Source organism: Equus caballus, chromosome X (genome assembly GCF_041296265.1).
Source record: "Equus caballus isolate H_3958 breed thoroughbred chromosome X, TB-T2T, whole genome shotgun sequence".
Classification (NCBI taxonomy): Eukaryota; Metazoa; Chordata; class Mammalia; order Perissodactyla; family Equidae; genus Equus; species Equus caballus.
The window spans coordinates 116,965,995-116,981,730 of NC_091715.1; the positions used below are offsets into that span (position 1 = coordinate 116,965,995).

Below are 15,736 nucleotides of genomic sequence, written 5' to 3' on the forward strand. Positions count from 1 at the left end.
ATTTAATTGCCCAACAGTGGACATCGGTTGAATAAATTATAATAGCCATGTAAAAGAATACTGTGTGGCCATCTGTCATTTTATGAAGATTTTTAATGGCAAAGAAAAATTCTAAAGATTTAATGTTAAAAAGAAAAAGCAGGATATAAAACTACACTGAGTGTCAGGCCCAATTGTGTGTACCTCCCTCCAAAAACACTGCAAAATCCAGGGGCCGGCCCCTTAGCCGAGCGGTTAAGTTTGCGCGCTCTGCTTCTGTGGCCCAGGGTTTTGCCAGTTCGAATCCTGGGCTTGGACATGGCACTGCTTGTCGAGCCATGCTGAGGCGGCATCGCATATGCCACAACTAGAAGGACCCACAACTAACTATGTACCGGGGGGGGGTGGGCTTTGGGAGGAAAAGGAAAAATAAAACCTTTAAAAAAAAAAAACTGCAAAATCCAATCATGAAATACACTGAGCTAGATATAGGAACAAAAAATGTTAGTGGTAGTATTATAAGCATAAAATCTTCTTTATAAATTTTTATTATGAACACACATAATTCCAGTGCATTAGGATGAGGAGAATGCAAAAGAAATACCGTTTCTTTCATCTGAATTTGATTGATCTTTATCCTGAAGAGTTTGTGTTTGAAATCATCATTACAAATGAACTTGTCACCATCTTCGATATCTTTGCCTTTTGGATTTTTCGCCAGAACTCTAGCTTTGCCACAGGCCAATGACTGCAGTGTCCTCCGCAGCTCTCCATCCTCTGAAGAAGAAACAGCAGCTTAGTTATTTGTTACTTGCTCATCAATACAAACAGTGACATTCAACCTCAATCTAGCTTCCATCCATCCCTCTACTAAAACTGTTTCCTTTTTTCCCCAACGTCATCAGTAACTTCCTTTGTTCTATACAATGGCTTTTTTCCTGGTTATCCTCTAAAGGCTTCAATTATTCCATGTGGATAACTACCAAATCTTCAGAAATGACATCTCACTTCTTTCTAGTCCCACATTTAAAGGACACTTCCACCTGGCTATTTTATTACCATCAACTCCAGTTATGTCCAAAATTTCATTCATCATCTTCCCCATAAAACTGTGTCCTCTTTCCAACTGTTAGTCGTGAAGCTACCAACCAACTCTGGTGAGAAACCCTGCAATCATCTTTTAACTCTTCCTTCTCCTTCATCCTCCACGTACCTAGTAGTTGTTTGCTTAGAGATGCCTCTTCTCCATTCTCATTGCCCTCATTCTAGTCTAAGCCCCTCATCACTTTATGCCTGAATTACCCCACTAGCTTCTGGACTGGAATCTCTTCATCCTCCAAGCTGCCCTATAGTCTACTGACTCCAGGTAAGTTGTCCAAATAAGTCACTTCCATTATGTGTGTATATACACACTTGAGACCCTACAATGTAGGTTTCATCCACTGGATTCCTAAGGCTCTCCATGATCAGGCTCTACCCATCTTATCTATCTAACTTCATATCTCACTATGGTCACATGCCACATAACCACGTTTCGGTCAACAACAGACCACATATATGACGGAGGTCCTATAAGTACCACATAGCCTGGGTATGTAGTAGGCGATACCATCTAGGTTGCGTAAGTACACTCTATGATGTTCACACAACAAAATCACCTAAGGATACATTTCTCAGAAGGCATCCTTGTTGTTAAGCGATGCATGACTGTACTCTATGCTGCAGTTAAACTCTTCATGACTCCTGCCCACACTGTGCTCATTCCCATCTCCAAGCCTTTTCTCACAATATTTCCCCTTGCAGCATATGCCTTCTCTCTAACTAAAACTTAAAGACCCAGCTCAAGTCCCACCTCCTTCACGAAGGCTTTCCCAATTGCGCCAGTCCACAGTGATCTCTTCCTTTGCTGAACTCCTAACACACTCCTACTCAGCACCAGATTGGTACTTATTGGTTGTGAATTTCCAGTGTCATTTCCCCCTTTCCCCATGGTGATATTATGCGTGCTGAGGAGAGGGATTATTTCTTTGTATCCCCCCAAAGCTCTTAATCTAGTGGAGTGCACGTAGTGGACACTGAATATTGCTTGCTAATCAACTGATTCAACACCAACCTATTCCGGTAGCCTGCTTGATCTCTTCTAAACTGAACTCCTCTCCCTCATTAAACATTAGCAGCACCAGTGTTTGAAAGAGAGAGACCTGGAGTTCTTTTTTACCCTGTTGGAGAAACAGCAGTGTTTAGCCATCATTTTTTTTAAAACACATGAAAAATTAATCAAATAACTAATCTCTTACAGGAAAAGCATTTTTCAATTAGTGGATTTAGAAACATGGATTAACATTATCCAGAAAAGCCAGTATGTTCAGTGTAGGATTTAGGTGTGATCCTACCTAAAATAGGAGCAAGGATTGGGTGACCTTTCTACAGGTATTTTTTTAAGCCTTATAATTAAAACAGAACAACAAAGTAATGAAAATTAATAACTCAGCCTTATGTGTCATTACAGATATTTATCACGAGAAGCAAGAAATCACTATTTCAAATGCGTTTCCGACTTGTTTGATTCAGATTAGTTATGAAAAGCCGTGGGAAATTTTTGAAATTAGTTATGGGAACTAGGTTCCCCTTAACACCCACTCCATCCTCTAGCTCCTAGTAACACGAAGTTTCCTATCAAGAAGTGGCAATGAAAATTCTGCATCCACAGGTGGGGAAAGGGTAGGAGAAAAGGGTTGTTATTTTTGGTTTTGCAGCAGGACCAATTAACTGTGGAAAAGACCACATTCTTATAATATACACAAAGCTGTGACAAACTATCACTGTACCATGCAGATATTTAAGATAAATTTATAAAGTAGCTTAAACCTTCAGGTTAAGAGGGATGACCTCAATATCAAAAGATGAAGGTGAAAAGTAAGTTCTAGGAACATCCACTTACCTCTTTAAATTCTGCCTTTAGTACACAGTGTCCTAGAGTTGACTGCCATTGAAGTTTCCTGCCACTATGTTTGCCTAGGTAAAATGTCTTGAAAATTTCCTGAAGTTTTACCATCTACGGTAAATAAAATAAAGCTTTATTTAAGCTCTGTATCCAGTATCACAATTGCTACTCTTCACGTTTTATTTATTTTATACTTCATGTGTAATAATTTCTGGAAATTTCTAAGACGCTACCCAGTAGGTCCACCGATCACTTTGATGTAAGGTAATGATCTCTCCACTACAAAATCTAATGACATTAGTCTTTACACTTTGATCTCTCTGCAACATTTAATCATTCTCTCTTTTGAAACATTCACCACCAGTGGCTTTTGTGCCTCTGCACCATGCTGGTTCCTTTATCTCACTATTGCTTCTTCACTAGTTTCCTTCACAGGTTCTTCTTCCCACCACCTGCCAAATGTGAGCCTTTTCCCAAGCTCTGCCTCAGCCCTTTTCTTCCTATTTCTACATCCTCTTCCTTAAGGAGAGAGATCTACTCCCTGGGCTTCCATGATCATCTCCATGGAGGATTCTCAGTATCTATCTCTCTAGGCTTAACCCTTTTCCTAAACTTCAGTCCTGAGTTAGACTTTTCCCCAAGAGTTAGGATGGGTTTACTCACGTACCCATCACTCAGCAATCCAACCCCCAGGGGACACATGGGCAAGAATTTCTGACTGCTGGGCAGAGTGATGGGTACAATCTGGGGAACTGAAAGACAAGTCAGGGAAATTGCCTCTGGACCCAGAAACGTGGCATCATTAGCTGTGCTCTAATGATATAAATTCAAGAGTAATATAAATAGAAGAGCAAAATATTAAAACATTTGGCATTTGGTGCTGGTGTGCTTATTGACACAAACTTTTAAAAAGTATTTAATTGTTCAATGACAAGCAAAATGGAAGTGTCATACATTTCTATGCTTATAACTCAAAGTCCTAAACAGCAATTCTTACCTCTGGTGGTAAATGGACTTCCATAGGCACGTAAGTTGGCCAATAACCCATTGTCAGGATATTCACAGTTAATTCAATATTCCCGGGTACATTCTGGTTCTGCATATACTACAATAAGATAAACACACATGTTGAGATCTTAAAAACAAAAGTGCATACATTTCATGTCATAAAAATGACCAATTAAAGAAGTTTCCCATTATAAAATTACATGCAAATACTGACCATCTTTAAAATAAAAGGCAATATTAAAAGGACTAAAAATGAAGCCTATATTAAATGCACTAGAAAAGTGCATTGGTTAACATTTTGGTGTAATGGCAGACAAGGATCACATGACCTCGTTAGAGGCATTATCAACTTAAATAATTTCTCACATATGGCTGGGCTGTTTACAGGATCTCTTCTCCATTCTTTCCCCCATACCACCTGCAGTCCCCACCTTTGGAGACCCCTATGTGGGCTTGGAACACCTTGCAGCAACCCCCATTCCTCACCCCACCAGCAAGCCCAAGTCTCCGGTTTTTCACTTGTTCCACTGCCTGTTTGCAGGGGGTGACCTGAAGTGGGGAAGGAAGAAGAAGGGGAAAGGGCAAAGCAGATAAACCCTATTCTGTAGCTACTATAGGACCCATGATCCTACTGACCCTGATCTTTTTCTTGAGTCTTCCACTCTCACTTCCCACTGTAGCAATACAGTGGTAAAGAAGTCATTACTAAAACCCTAAGAGAAGAAAATCTAATTTGATATCACTATTACCTATGCTCTTAAATATTTCAAAATCACCTTCTACCAACATCTGCAAAACTGTGCATCTAGCTTTTCATTCCCAATGTCCCCAAAGGCCTTATACAACCACTCTATCACCTCCCTTCTTCCACATTGCCAGCTTTGAACATGCAAATAGCCAACAGTGATTAGATGCTGGAGAAAGCCCTGTTCTCACTACCTAGCTACAGCTTTTCTTGTCCTGACTTCAGTTCAATACATTTTATTTCTACTTTTGTGTTATCTTGGGTGTATATTGAGAATAAATTCAGAAGTAGGTCAGATATACTTACATTTCATTGGTGGTATTTTTCTCTACTGTGAATACCATCTAAGGTGCTATGAAGCATGTACAACAAACATGTTTCTATTTATCCTCTTCAGCACACACCACAGCAAGGAGATAACTAAATATATTTAAGTTCGAGGAATTAAGTAAGAGTTTAACTCACTTTTACCTGTTTGAACTGAATCATGATGTCTTTAGAAAGTTCCATGTCTTTAAACATTCCTTCAAGTTTGCTGGTGAAAGCAGCTCCACATTCTATTAAAGATGTTTACACATTCATAATATTTTAAAGTGGTAAAAACAATTTAAAATTGAAAACATGAAATGCAAAACTTACTTTAGCATGAAATATGGTATTTAACCATTCACAAGAAAAAAAAAATCCTTACCCCAAAGTGTATGCCCCACTAATTCAGAGTGAAACTCTTTAATCCTGTTGTAACCTTACCTACTATTTAGGCATAAGATAAATGGGAAATTTTTATACAAATAAAAACAAGAACAATGCTTCACTATAAAAAAACCAACAACAGTGCTGGATATGTACAACAGATTGGAAATCTCCTGAGCTATTTTACATTTTCATCACACAAACAATGATTGACTAAAGAGGCAATCGACTGAAAAAAGCAAAACTTAAGCTAACTTTCCCTCAGAAATCAAAGACAGAATGAATGACAAACATACCATGTTTAAGTTTGGACAGCATTGATTTTTCAGCATCTACAGATGCACTCTTCCCAACTAACAGGCGCTTGGCTAAATCTTTCTTATAGAAGGCCTCAAAAACATCCTTGCCTATGTTAAATAAAACACAACTCATGATATTCCAATACAAAGTTCTGACAGAATTGCTTCAAAGTGCCTAATAAGTCACACCATTACTCCAAGTTATTTAAATTTATAGATTTTATCCAAGTTTGTTAAATGCAAGAAACATTAGAGGTAGATTTTTGTGCCAGACATTTCAAAGGTTTTTGCTGTAAAGAATTAAGACTGCATTAACTTTTCTTTAGAAAAGCTTTAGCTGCCTGGTAGCTTTAGCATCAATACTCTAGAGATTAAAACAAGCAGCAAAAATCAAGGCTCTTAATAGTGGAAAAGTCAAAGCACAAAGCAATTAAGTAACATTCCTCAAGTACAAAATGAATTAAATGTAATAAATAGAATTTTAAATCTCTAACTCCCAAATAAATACTCCCTCCAAGTTGATTACACTTGCTAGTTTCTGTTGAGTGCTTTGTTTTAAAAGAAAAACATTAATATAAAAATAAATACTTACCATAGATAAATCTAAAAATGATCATAATTTTATCTAACATTTTTTCAAGTTCTTCATCTGTTGCTTCTTTGTTGCCTGCGCGAAGCTTTGAATCTACATACTTAGCTAAAATGGGGGAAAAGTTTGTTGTTTAGTGATCATGGGTACTCATGAGGTACTGGACACTATATATATCCAAATAGGAGTGTGATATACTGAGTTTTTCAATGCTTCAGAGGTATACATGCATTTTTTAAAGTCTCCAAAGTCAAGGAGATCAAGTGACTTGTTCAATGTCACAGAGCTAATAAATAACAGAGCCCAATAAATAACTCAAGCCCAAGTCTTCTGGCTCCATATATAATGTCCTTTCCACTATACTGATGTTTATTAAAATGGGGTATGGTGACCAGGAGAGGGTGGTATATACAGCCCTGTGCTGGGGTCATCAAAGTCACTGAAAGACATGGCACATCTTCTGGAGTGTTCATTTTACACTGACAGTAAGCAGCCTTACATACTACTTTTCTATTAAAACAAACCAGATACATTACAGAGTAGAAGGCAAATCTGCAAAATTTTAAGGATAAGTAATAAACCAACAAAATTTCATCCTTTTGGCAGAAGACTCTAGACCTTCTCAGGGTACCTCCTCTGACATTAAGGTACTTAGGTGGGAAAACCTGAGATACACTGCAGTATACCATACACTTACACTAAATGGGCCCAGACTATTAGGTTTATTTTCATCCTGAATGTTTTTCCTTTCTCACTGAAACTATAATTTTGTGCTATCTTTCTTGTAGCCCTAAGTGTGGGTCTCTAGAAACAGCACCCAGCCCCACCTCTAAGTTGCTGTAGGCTTGGAAAACAGGTATCAAACTTAATAAAAGTAAATAGGGTCCAATGTACTGTCTTACAACGAAAGAACATCATGTGTGACGTGAGCTTTGAGACGTTCTTAGCTTGAGGGCCTTATTCCTTACATCCAGGTTCTTAGAAACTACTAGCTTAAGCAACCTCAATTAAATAAGGTAGTTAATATACCACAGCTCTGTCAAAATTTCAGATTGACTAAAATTTTATGAATAAAAGAAGAACACAAAATAACCAGAAAAAATGACTGGAAAAATACCTATAAGTTCAGCAGGTTTGTTTGGTCTTTTGTTAATGAATGTTTCAAATGCTTCTTTCATGGCATTGATAAATTTTTCATTCTTCAGAAAACAGATATCAATTATATGGTCAACCTTATCTTTAAAATCGAGCAATTCCTGAACCATAGTTTTATCTTTTTCAGGATTAATTACAATAGTGCTGCCAAATGCCTGAAAAACAAAAATTACCACTTTTTACTAGAACTGAATTATCTACAATGAAAACAATCCCAAAATCATATTCTAAGAAGGTACACGTATTTTAAAATCTCAAAAAATTAAAATAAAGCTGTTTTTGAAGTCAGGAAAACAAAAAATAAAGTGATAAAACATCCAGACTGATACCATTCATCTATAATTATAAAATAAAAACTGACCACTGGGTATACAATATCATAATGGGTTATTATTATAACTCTAGGCTCTTTTCCCTACTTTTAAAGAAGTCAGCTTTGAATTTTTTGAAAACAGCAATCTGGCTTCAGTGTAATACTGAAGAAATGAAAGAAATTTTGGATCCCAAAAACATCCTCTTTCTTTTCCCACATTCACTGCTATAAGGATTGGAGCTAGAAATCATGTCAGACATCAAAAAGGTAACTGTTTTATTGCTGATTTGCCATAGAGCTATCATTCTTAAGTTGACTGCTCTCAAAACTCTCATTACTTAAAAAAAATTGGATCTAACAAGAAATGCTCACTGATATGTATTCTGGGCACACAGATTACAAGCTATGAGAGTAAAAAAGATGCAGGTTAATTGTTAATACCTTAATGTATTCAATCCACTGCTGCAACAGAACCTGAACGCCACCTCGAACTCTACTGAAGAGTTGATACAGGAGAGATAAATCTTGAATTCGGTTTTCATCAAGGAGGTTATTTAAACCTGAATTTTCAAAAATTTTGACATTTAAAAATGGTGAACAAAAATGTCAGATATTTTAATGAAAATTAAGTTAAATTATTATTGTGATGCTGGTCTGAACTATGACTAGTCTGCGAATTTTAATATAGAGATTTGCTTTGAATTAAAACCAAATAGACAATCACCTTTCCAAGTGAAAACTAAATATAGCAACTTTGGTCTAAATAAAAATAAAAATAACTGTGTAACAGTTTGTGCCATTTAGAATTGGTAGATCAGATGTATAAACCAATTTATATATATCTCACATGTGCAGTAGCCATAGTATATCTGGCTTTAGTTTAGTGTACATAGCTTTATCTCAGAGTATCAGAGATGGCCTGTGGTATATCAAAAACCATGCATTAATAGGCCAAGTTTAAATGAGGTTCTAACAAATTTGGTTTTTAGAATGAAATAACAGTGTGACTGCATTAAAGTTCTAAAATATATCCATTTTATACAAAAGAAAAGATGGTTGGAGAGAAAGGTAAGACTCTATCCTATTTGTGGCATTCTCAAAGTAAAAGTCAGGGTATTCTCCAAAGATCGCTCAGGATTAGTAGAAGTGCTTGGTTTTAAATGCTATGAACAAAAACATTTTAGTGTAAAAAGGAATGCCTTTCCTTACTGTAATCTTACAAATTAAGTCAAGAATTCCCAAATTCCTAGTGTTTCTTTACTGGGGTTGGTGGACCTCTCTCATCTTAGTGCCCATATCTTTAAGTTAAGGAAAAGAGGTACCTCCTGAAAGTTTACTGTAATGAATAGAGAAAAAGGATAGTGTCCATCCTCAGAAATGCAGCCACGTGCTATCAGGCTTTAAAAAGGGTAATCTTTAAAAATGTTTTCTACTTGCTTGCTGCTACCATTTTAAAGGTAATTTCTTATTTATAAATCACCAATTACCTTTTTGAAGAATTGCTGTTAAATGTTCACCTAGAAGTTGTTTTTCTACAGTAGCAATTAATGACTTCCTACAAGGAAAAGAAGTTTAGAATTATTGACGTTTGACTTTGCTGAAAATTTAAATAGCCTCTCCTGGGGGTAAAAGTCAAATAGCTCATTTTGTGTTCATTTAAATATTCCTATCCTATGTTTAAATTGACTGGTGCTCAGAGTTACTTCACTTTAGGCTTAGAAGAAGGAAACCTTGTATATTTCAGAATTTGATTTACACCATGAAATAAATATTTCCATGGTCTTGCTGGCTATTTCCAAGTTTCTCTGCTTATATTAGGAAGGTAAAGAAGTTATCTATGTTGCTTACAGGAACTCTTTGGTTGGTAATATTTAGGAAAGCACAGTTTCTCTGATAAACACCCACTGAATTTTAATTGGCCTGAAGATTTCAAAGATCACATCAGCTTCTAATACCATTTTTTAATTATGTCCTAAACACATACACACAACCAATAATCAAATCCTTGGTTAAATCTAATTAACTAGGGAAAATAACAACTTGAAATTTGTATTATAAAAACAATTGTTAAAAATCTCAAGTCACACCTGAAAATTGTTACTAACATGCCTGAGGATGCCTCACGTGCCTTAAGTGATTCAACAACACGGGTTAAGGCTATTAGGCTGAACATGAAATACTTACTGGGTGGTCTGATCTAAGTAAGTAATAAGTCTGTCTGCTTCTTCTTCTAGACGTTTGTTAACATGATGAAGATATTCAGGAACCTACAAAGATAGTTTTTTATATTATTGTTTTCCTCCCCATAAATCATTCAGAAAATGTCAAGTCCAAAAGATCCTGTGAGCAGCCCTGTCAAAGGTGACAGGGTTGAATCATATGTAAAATTATAGGTAGAGTATATGATCCAGAATTCTGGCCTTTAAGAAGAGAGAAAAGAAAGGAGCACCTAAGGGACAGAAAAGCATCACAATGCTGGGAAGATAAATGCAAAGGGCAGTTTATGTTCTATAAAGTAAGGTCTATTGTGAGACACAGTGAATTTATTAATCATGATTTTTAAATACCTCTCTTTCCTGCATTAATTTTTGGCCTTCAGCTGCATAGAGCCGGTTAGTTTCTTCCAAAAATCGTTGTTCAAAAGAATCCTGATAAATCTGGGAGAGTGGAACAAAATAAAGGAGTTCATTTTTTCAATAAATATTTACTGAATGTCTTCTATGTGAACATCACTATCAACATGGTTTTTAAGTATCAAACTGGGGTAGCAATCAGCTCTGTAGTAAGTGAAGTAGTTAACTTACTTGCAAATCAGAGAGCATGCTTAAAAGACTTCGGAGTAAACTTCTGTCAATAGCTTCACCATTTCTTTCTCTCTCAATCAAGAGAAGAATGCCATCAATTGTCTTATTCTGGACTTTCTGGTCACTTATAATATGAGCTCTAAATAACTCCAGCCCCATGTCCCTAAAATAAAAAAATGTATATAATCTAAATTAATTGAGAACAATATCACTTCTGGAGAGGCTTGCTTAAATTCTCACCACGTGCTAATTAGGGCTCCGGGCTTTGAAGCAGCAATCGTTAAAGGATAAAATCCACACATTTAATTCTAAATGATATTATTAGATTAAAGCATACAGGAAACTTGTTTTGTTTAATGAGAACTGAAGCTAAATTTCTGTCTTCCTCCATAACTAAGTTTTGTTGTATTTCCTTTGGTGGCTATTTCTTCCTCGGATAAATCAAGAGACAAAAGTAGTTCAAAGACGTAAAACGGTCTTCACTGTACTGCTAAAGAAGTGCTTAATCGGTCATCTGCCACCTGGCTTCAGTACTCAAAAATTAGTAAACTCCCTGATAACTGCTATAGGTAGATGCTAGGCACATGGTGGGGAAAGAGCTCATTATACTATTCTATTTTCACGTATACATGGCATTTTCAATATTAATGTTAAAAGATAATGAGGGAACTCTTGATCAGCAACAAAATGACACACACTCAGCTAGTCCAGAGCAAACTTTAACCCCTTTGACTAACAAAAAAACTTCATAAATTATTATATGCTCAGAGAATGTTCATTATCTCTAATATTGGCATAGGCAAAACATAATTAAGAAGGTAAACCTGCTATAAATACAAGTCTAGAAGCCAAATGTGAGTTTTTGAAGATTATTCACAGTATCACTTACTCTCTTCCATTAGTGTAATTAAGATTTGACTATGATTTGTAACAAATCTTTTCATACTTTTTTTCTGGCATCCTTACCATATGGATGGTAGCATTGAATTCTGAAGAACGTAAGTTCTATCCAGAAACAAAAAAATGCTCCTGATCATGATCTGCCAATGAAAAAAGAAATCAAACAATTTTTACTTTGTGAAGTTGAAATATTTGCTCTCAAATAAGAATAAAATTGCAGGGTTCGCCTGTATATATACTAGACTACTAGGATCAAACATACGGATAAACACATCTACCTGAGAATATTCCCATACCATTTTTATTAAAATATTCTATTGTCTTAATCCTTGATGTAGTTTGCAGAAAAGGGGCATTTAAAATAAGATATAAAATAATACCAGATTAGAGAGAGAGGAAAAGCTTGTGGTCTGAGTAAGCTAAACTATAGGACCACCAGGCACCTTCACAGGTAATCAAATAGTGGGCATATTCACCAAGACTGACAGACTAAATGAAACTTTTTTAATGAGATAAAACTTTCTGGTTAAGTGTGACAAAAATTAAAATGATTCTAAGGTGTAAGTCATTCTAAAATGCTGGTTTACCTATATAACTTGTAGTTTTAAAACAGAAAACTCAACCAAAATTAGTTTCCAATTCAGAACAAGAGCAGATATTGAGGCAGTCCACCTACTGCAAAGCTTTTAAAACTAATAGTCCTATATTTAAAGAAATTTATTTTTTAACTACAATAGTTAGCTGAAATGTAATACTTTTTCCAGCTTACCATTTGTCTGCAATGGTTTTGCCAGCATCTATCGATCTTCTTTAGAAAAAGAACACTATCCAATGAATCCGTGAGATATATGTTAAGGAAATTTTAAAGTGCTTAGTACAAGCAATACATGCGATGTTAAGAGCATGTTTGTCTTAAATACGGAATACTCTACATAATAAATGAAACCAAATAGCACTTAATTATAGAACAAAATGCTACTTAAACTGTTCAAAAATTTTAGATCCCACTAAAAAATACCTTTAAATACAAGTCTTAGACATAATTGAGCATTGTGTTTCCAGTTTATGATTTCCCTTAGAAGATTATCTTTCCTCAAATGGAAATCTGTTAGGACAAAAAGAGTAAAGACGTAAGGGCATCTTATTTACACTAATACTACAATGTAGATTTGGACCCTAATTAAAGCAGGAAAGTCAAAAATTTGTTGCTTCTTTCTCTAGAAGCAAAATGAACAAAAATAACAAATCTACAAAACACAGGTATTCCATTTCAAGCTGGGTTAAATAGTGAGGGATGAGGAGGGAGGTGGAGATGAAAACACAAGACTTTTTGTTTTAAAAGGATATTCTCTGAACTGATGAATTTGTGCTTTGATGTGATCTTCACAAATCTGTCTCAGCTGTTTGTACAAGTTTGCAGAAATCTTGTAAGAACAGAGATTTTCTACAGCCTGCAAGATTAAACACATACTTAAGGAGAGAAGGAGGGGATTTCTCAATTATTTACATCAAATTCATATTATTTTACTATTTCTACCATGTCAGCTTATTAAGAAGTTATTCATCCATTTAAAACACAAGATAAAACAAGAAAATATCAATATAGTTAGTAAACTTTTTCATAACCAATGTACTGTACCAAAAAAGTTAACATATTTATTATGACTGCACAGGTTAAGGATGGAGGGGTTCAAGCCAAGTTCTCCCCTGTGAAGACATCCAATTTAAAACAACTGCTACATATAAATGCTATCTTGCTCTTAAAAATGTTAACTGTTTTGGGGCTGGCCCCGTGGCCGAGTGGTTAAGTTTGCGCGCTCCGCTGCAGGCGGCCCAGTGTTTTGTTGGTTCGAATCCTGGGCGCGGACGCAGCACTGCTCGTCAAACCACGCTCAGGCGGCGTCCCACATGCCACAACTAGAAGGACCCACAACAAAGAATATACAACTATGTACCAGGGGGCTTTGGGGAGAAAAAGGAAAAAAATAAAATCTTTAAAAAAAAAAGTTAACTGTTTTCATAAGCAGAGTTCCATTTTGAGTTTAAAAAATAATTTCACCAACTGTTTATCAGATGGGTTGGGCAGTCCACCCACTACTGAATTAAAATTTATTTATACTTTCTTTGCTTTTCCTGAACAGAAGAGTGCAGAAATTATTGCTAAAGTATTATAATGAGTATGATATAATTAAACACGAAGATTTTTCTCCAACATTTGTTTAAGAATATTTAAATAAATACAGGCATTTTAAAACTTGTACAACTGAATAAACACTAATTACAAAAGAACTGACTGTATTTTTACTTCCTTCTAATAGCTGAATTGGTCTTCTTTTATACTCAGATCCCAAAAGGACAAACTTCAGATTTCAGTGAGTTTCTTGTTATGCATATCAAAAGACTTTCAAATTTAAAACAACAGGCATGGTAAAACTCTTAGGATGAACTCTGATATAATCTACAATTCCAACTAGTAATGACTTAAATATAACATCAGGATTCCTTTTTCACCACAACAGAAGGCAAAAATTCCATTAAAATTGATTCTAAGGGAGCATCCAAGTTTTGCTGGTTGGAGTGGAATTTTATAAATATGTAGTTGAAAGTCATATTCCCAGTATGCAAGTCTACTAAATAAATCAGCAAATGAAAAGAAAGCTTAAAGACCACTGGAGGTTAAGGTACCACACCTCACCAGGAAACAGCAGGCCAATTAAATCCAGCAGCTAAGGAGAAATAAGAAGGCTGAGTCCCCTGCTGGTTACTTTCCATGAGTTAGGCCACAAATGCCTACAGGGTGTATTTAGACTTATTCATGTGCCTCTCTGTTTACATTGGTCCTCTATGGGCTCTCTCTCTTCCCCCTTCAGTAGTCTTCTCACTGTATCTCCAGGTTCCTTTTGAGTGACTCATTTTCTCAGCATTTCTCATTTCCTGCTTAGATTCTGCTTTTGTACTTCATTTTCTCCACATTTCCACTTCCAGTATTTCTTCCATCCCCTTCTGCTGTGTTCCTTTCTCCCATAGAATAGTTTTCAATGCACCTACTTATCTTCTCATACAAGATACCATATTCCCTTCCTACTCAGCTACATCCCACTTCTTCCAATAAGCTGTCCTTAATTGCCTCAGCTACCAGTGACTCACCTGGCACTATCACCAATCATACCACACTGACTTGTCACTGAGCCAATACTATATCTTTTTACGTGTATATCCTGTCCCCCAACTCTCCTTAATGACAGAAAGAGACTACGTGCCCATGTATCAATAGGTTCTTCAAAACTTTTTGGGCTTTGGGGGCTGGCCCCGTGGCCGAGTGGTTAAGTTCACGCGTTCCGCTGCAGGCAGCCCAGTGTTTCGTTGGTTCGAATCCTGGGCGCGGACACGGCACTGCTCATCAGACCACGCTGAGGCAGCGTCCCACATGCCACAACTAGAAGAACCCACAACGATGAATATACAACTACGTACCGGGGGGCTTTGGGGAGAAAAAGGAAATAATAAAATCTTTAAAAAAAAAAAAAAACTTTTTGGGCTTTGAACAAGGTGAATATAGTAAATATTCAAAAAAACAATGTACCTACAACTAGAAAAATGTCCTGCACAAAGAAGGGGCTTATAGTGTTAGGAAAAAACTGATGAGAAAACATAATTACAATACAGTGTGCTAGGTGCTATGATTGGGATAAGCAAAGAGGTAAGCAAGATAAAGAGGCAGAGTCCCAAAGACCCAGAGGGAAATGCATAAAGAGCTAGTGGGAATAGTGAGAAACAGAGAATTCAGCTGGGCTTTATACGCACACAGCCTCACCTGTGTTTAGCTGAAGGGTGGTTTAAGATGTCAAAGGCAAGAAAAGTAGGAAAGACAGGAGCATCTAAGCTGAGTTTTGAAGGTCAAGCTGGAAGACAACACTCTGCTTCTCTAATTTAGCCTTGACTGCTTCTTAATATATAGACCAGATCTAGTAATTTCCCTTTCTTGACAAATTTCAAGTTCTTCATGTACTGTTACAGAGAAATCCCATATGTCTAAAAAAATACAAAGGACTGAATGGTGTGGTGTGGTGCATGGTCTACTATCATTTATGTAAAAAAGAAAAAATGAATGAAAACACAGATTTTTTTTTTTACATAGATAAAACATCTCTGGAAAGATACCCCCAAAACTAAGAATGTTTGTGGAGAGGGGAACTAGCTGCGGGGAGAGGATGGGGGTTGGAGGATGAGGTGGAAGTGAAACTTTTCACTACACGCTCTGTAATACTTTCTGGGCTTTGACCCACATGACTATATTAAATATTCAA

At 36.2% G+C, this 15,736-nt stretch overlaps 1 protein-coding gene across 17 annotated transcripts in view; it reads right to left on the minus strand.

Moving 5' to 3' along the window:
• Positions 1-15,736, minus strand: part of CUL4B (cullin 4B) — a 44,002-nt gene that overhangs the window by 8,186 nt on the left and 20,080 nt on the right. For 5 of the 17 annotated variants that reach the window (XM_070258347.1, XM_070258346.1, XM_070258344.1 and 2 more), the window contains 17 exons: positions 12,777-12,880; positions 12,199-12,268; positions 11,496-11,569; positions 10,530-10,692; positions 10,293-10,382; positions 9,910-9,992; positions 9,213-9,280; positions 8,167-8,285; positions 7,375-7,567; positions 6,261-6,365; positions 5,666-5,776; positions 5,142-5,233; positions 4,418-4,480; positions 3,921-4,028; positions 2,921-3,034; positions 2,093-2,198; positions 584-756 (listed from right to left, as the gene is read on the minus strand). In XM_070258347.1, the coding sequence (XP_070114448.1) occupies positions 584-756; positions 2,093-2,198; positions 2,921-3,034; positions 3,921-4,028; positions 4,418-4,480; positions 5,142-5,233; positions 5,666-5,776; positions 6,261-6,365; positions 7,375-7,567; positions 8,167-8,285; positions 9,213-9,280; positions 9,910-9,992; positions 10,293-10,382; positions 10,530-10,692; positions 11,496-11,569; positions 12,199-12,268; positions 12,777-12,880 (1,836 nt within the window). The remainder of the gene's footprint in view (positions 1-583; positions 757-2,092; positions 2,199-2,920; positions 3,035-3,920; positions 4,029-4,417; positions 4,481-5,141; positions 5,234-5,665; positions 5,777-6,260; positions 6,366-7,374; positions 7,568-8,166; positions 8,286-9,212; positions 9,281-9,909; positions 9,993-10,292; positions 10,383-10,529; positions 10,693-11,495; positions 11,570-12,198; positions 12,269-12,776; positions 12,881-15,736) is intronic. The other 12 variants (XM_070258352.1, XM_003365869.5, XM_023634080.2 and 9 more) reach the window with 3 other exon arrangements.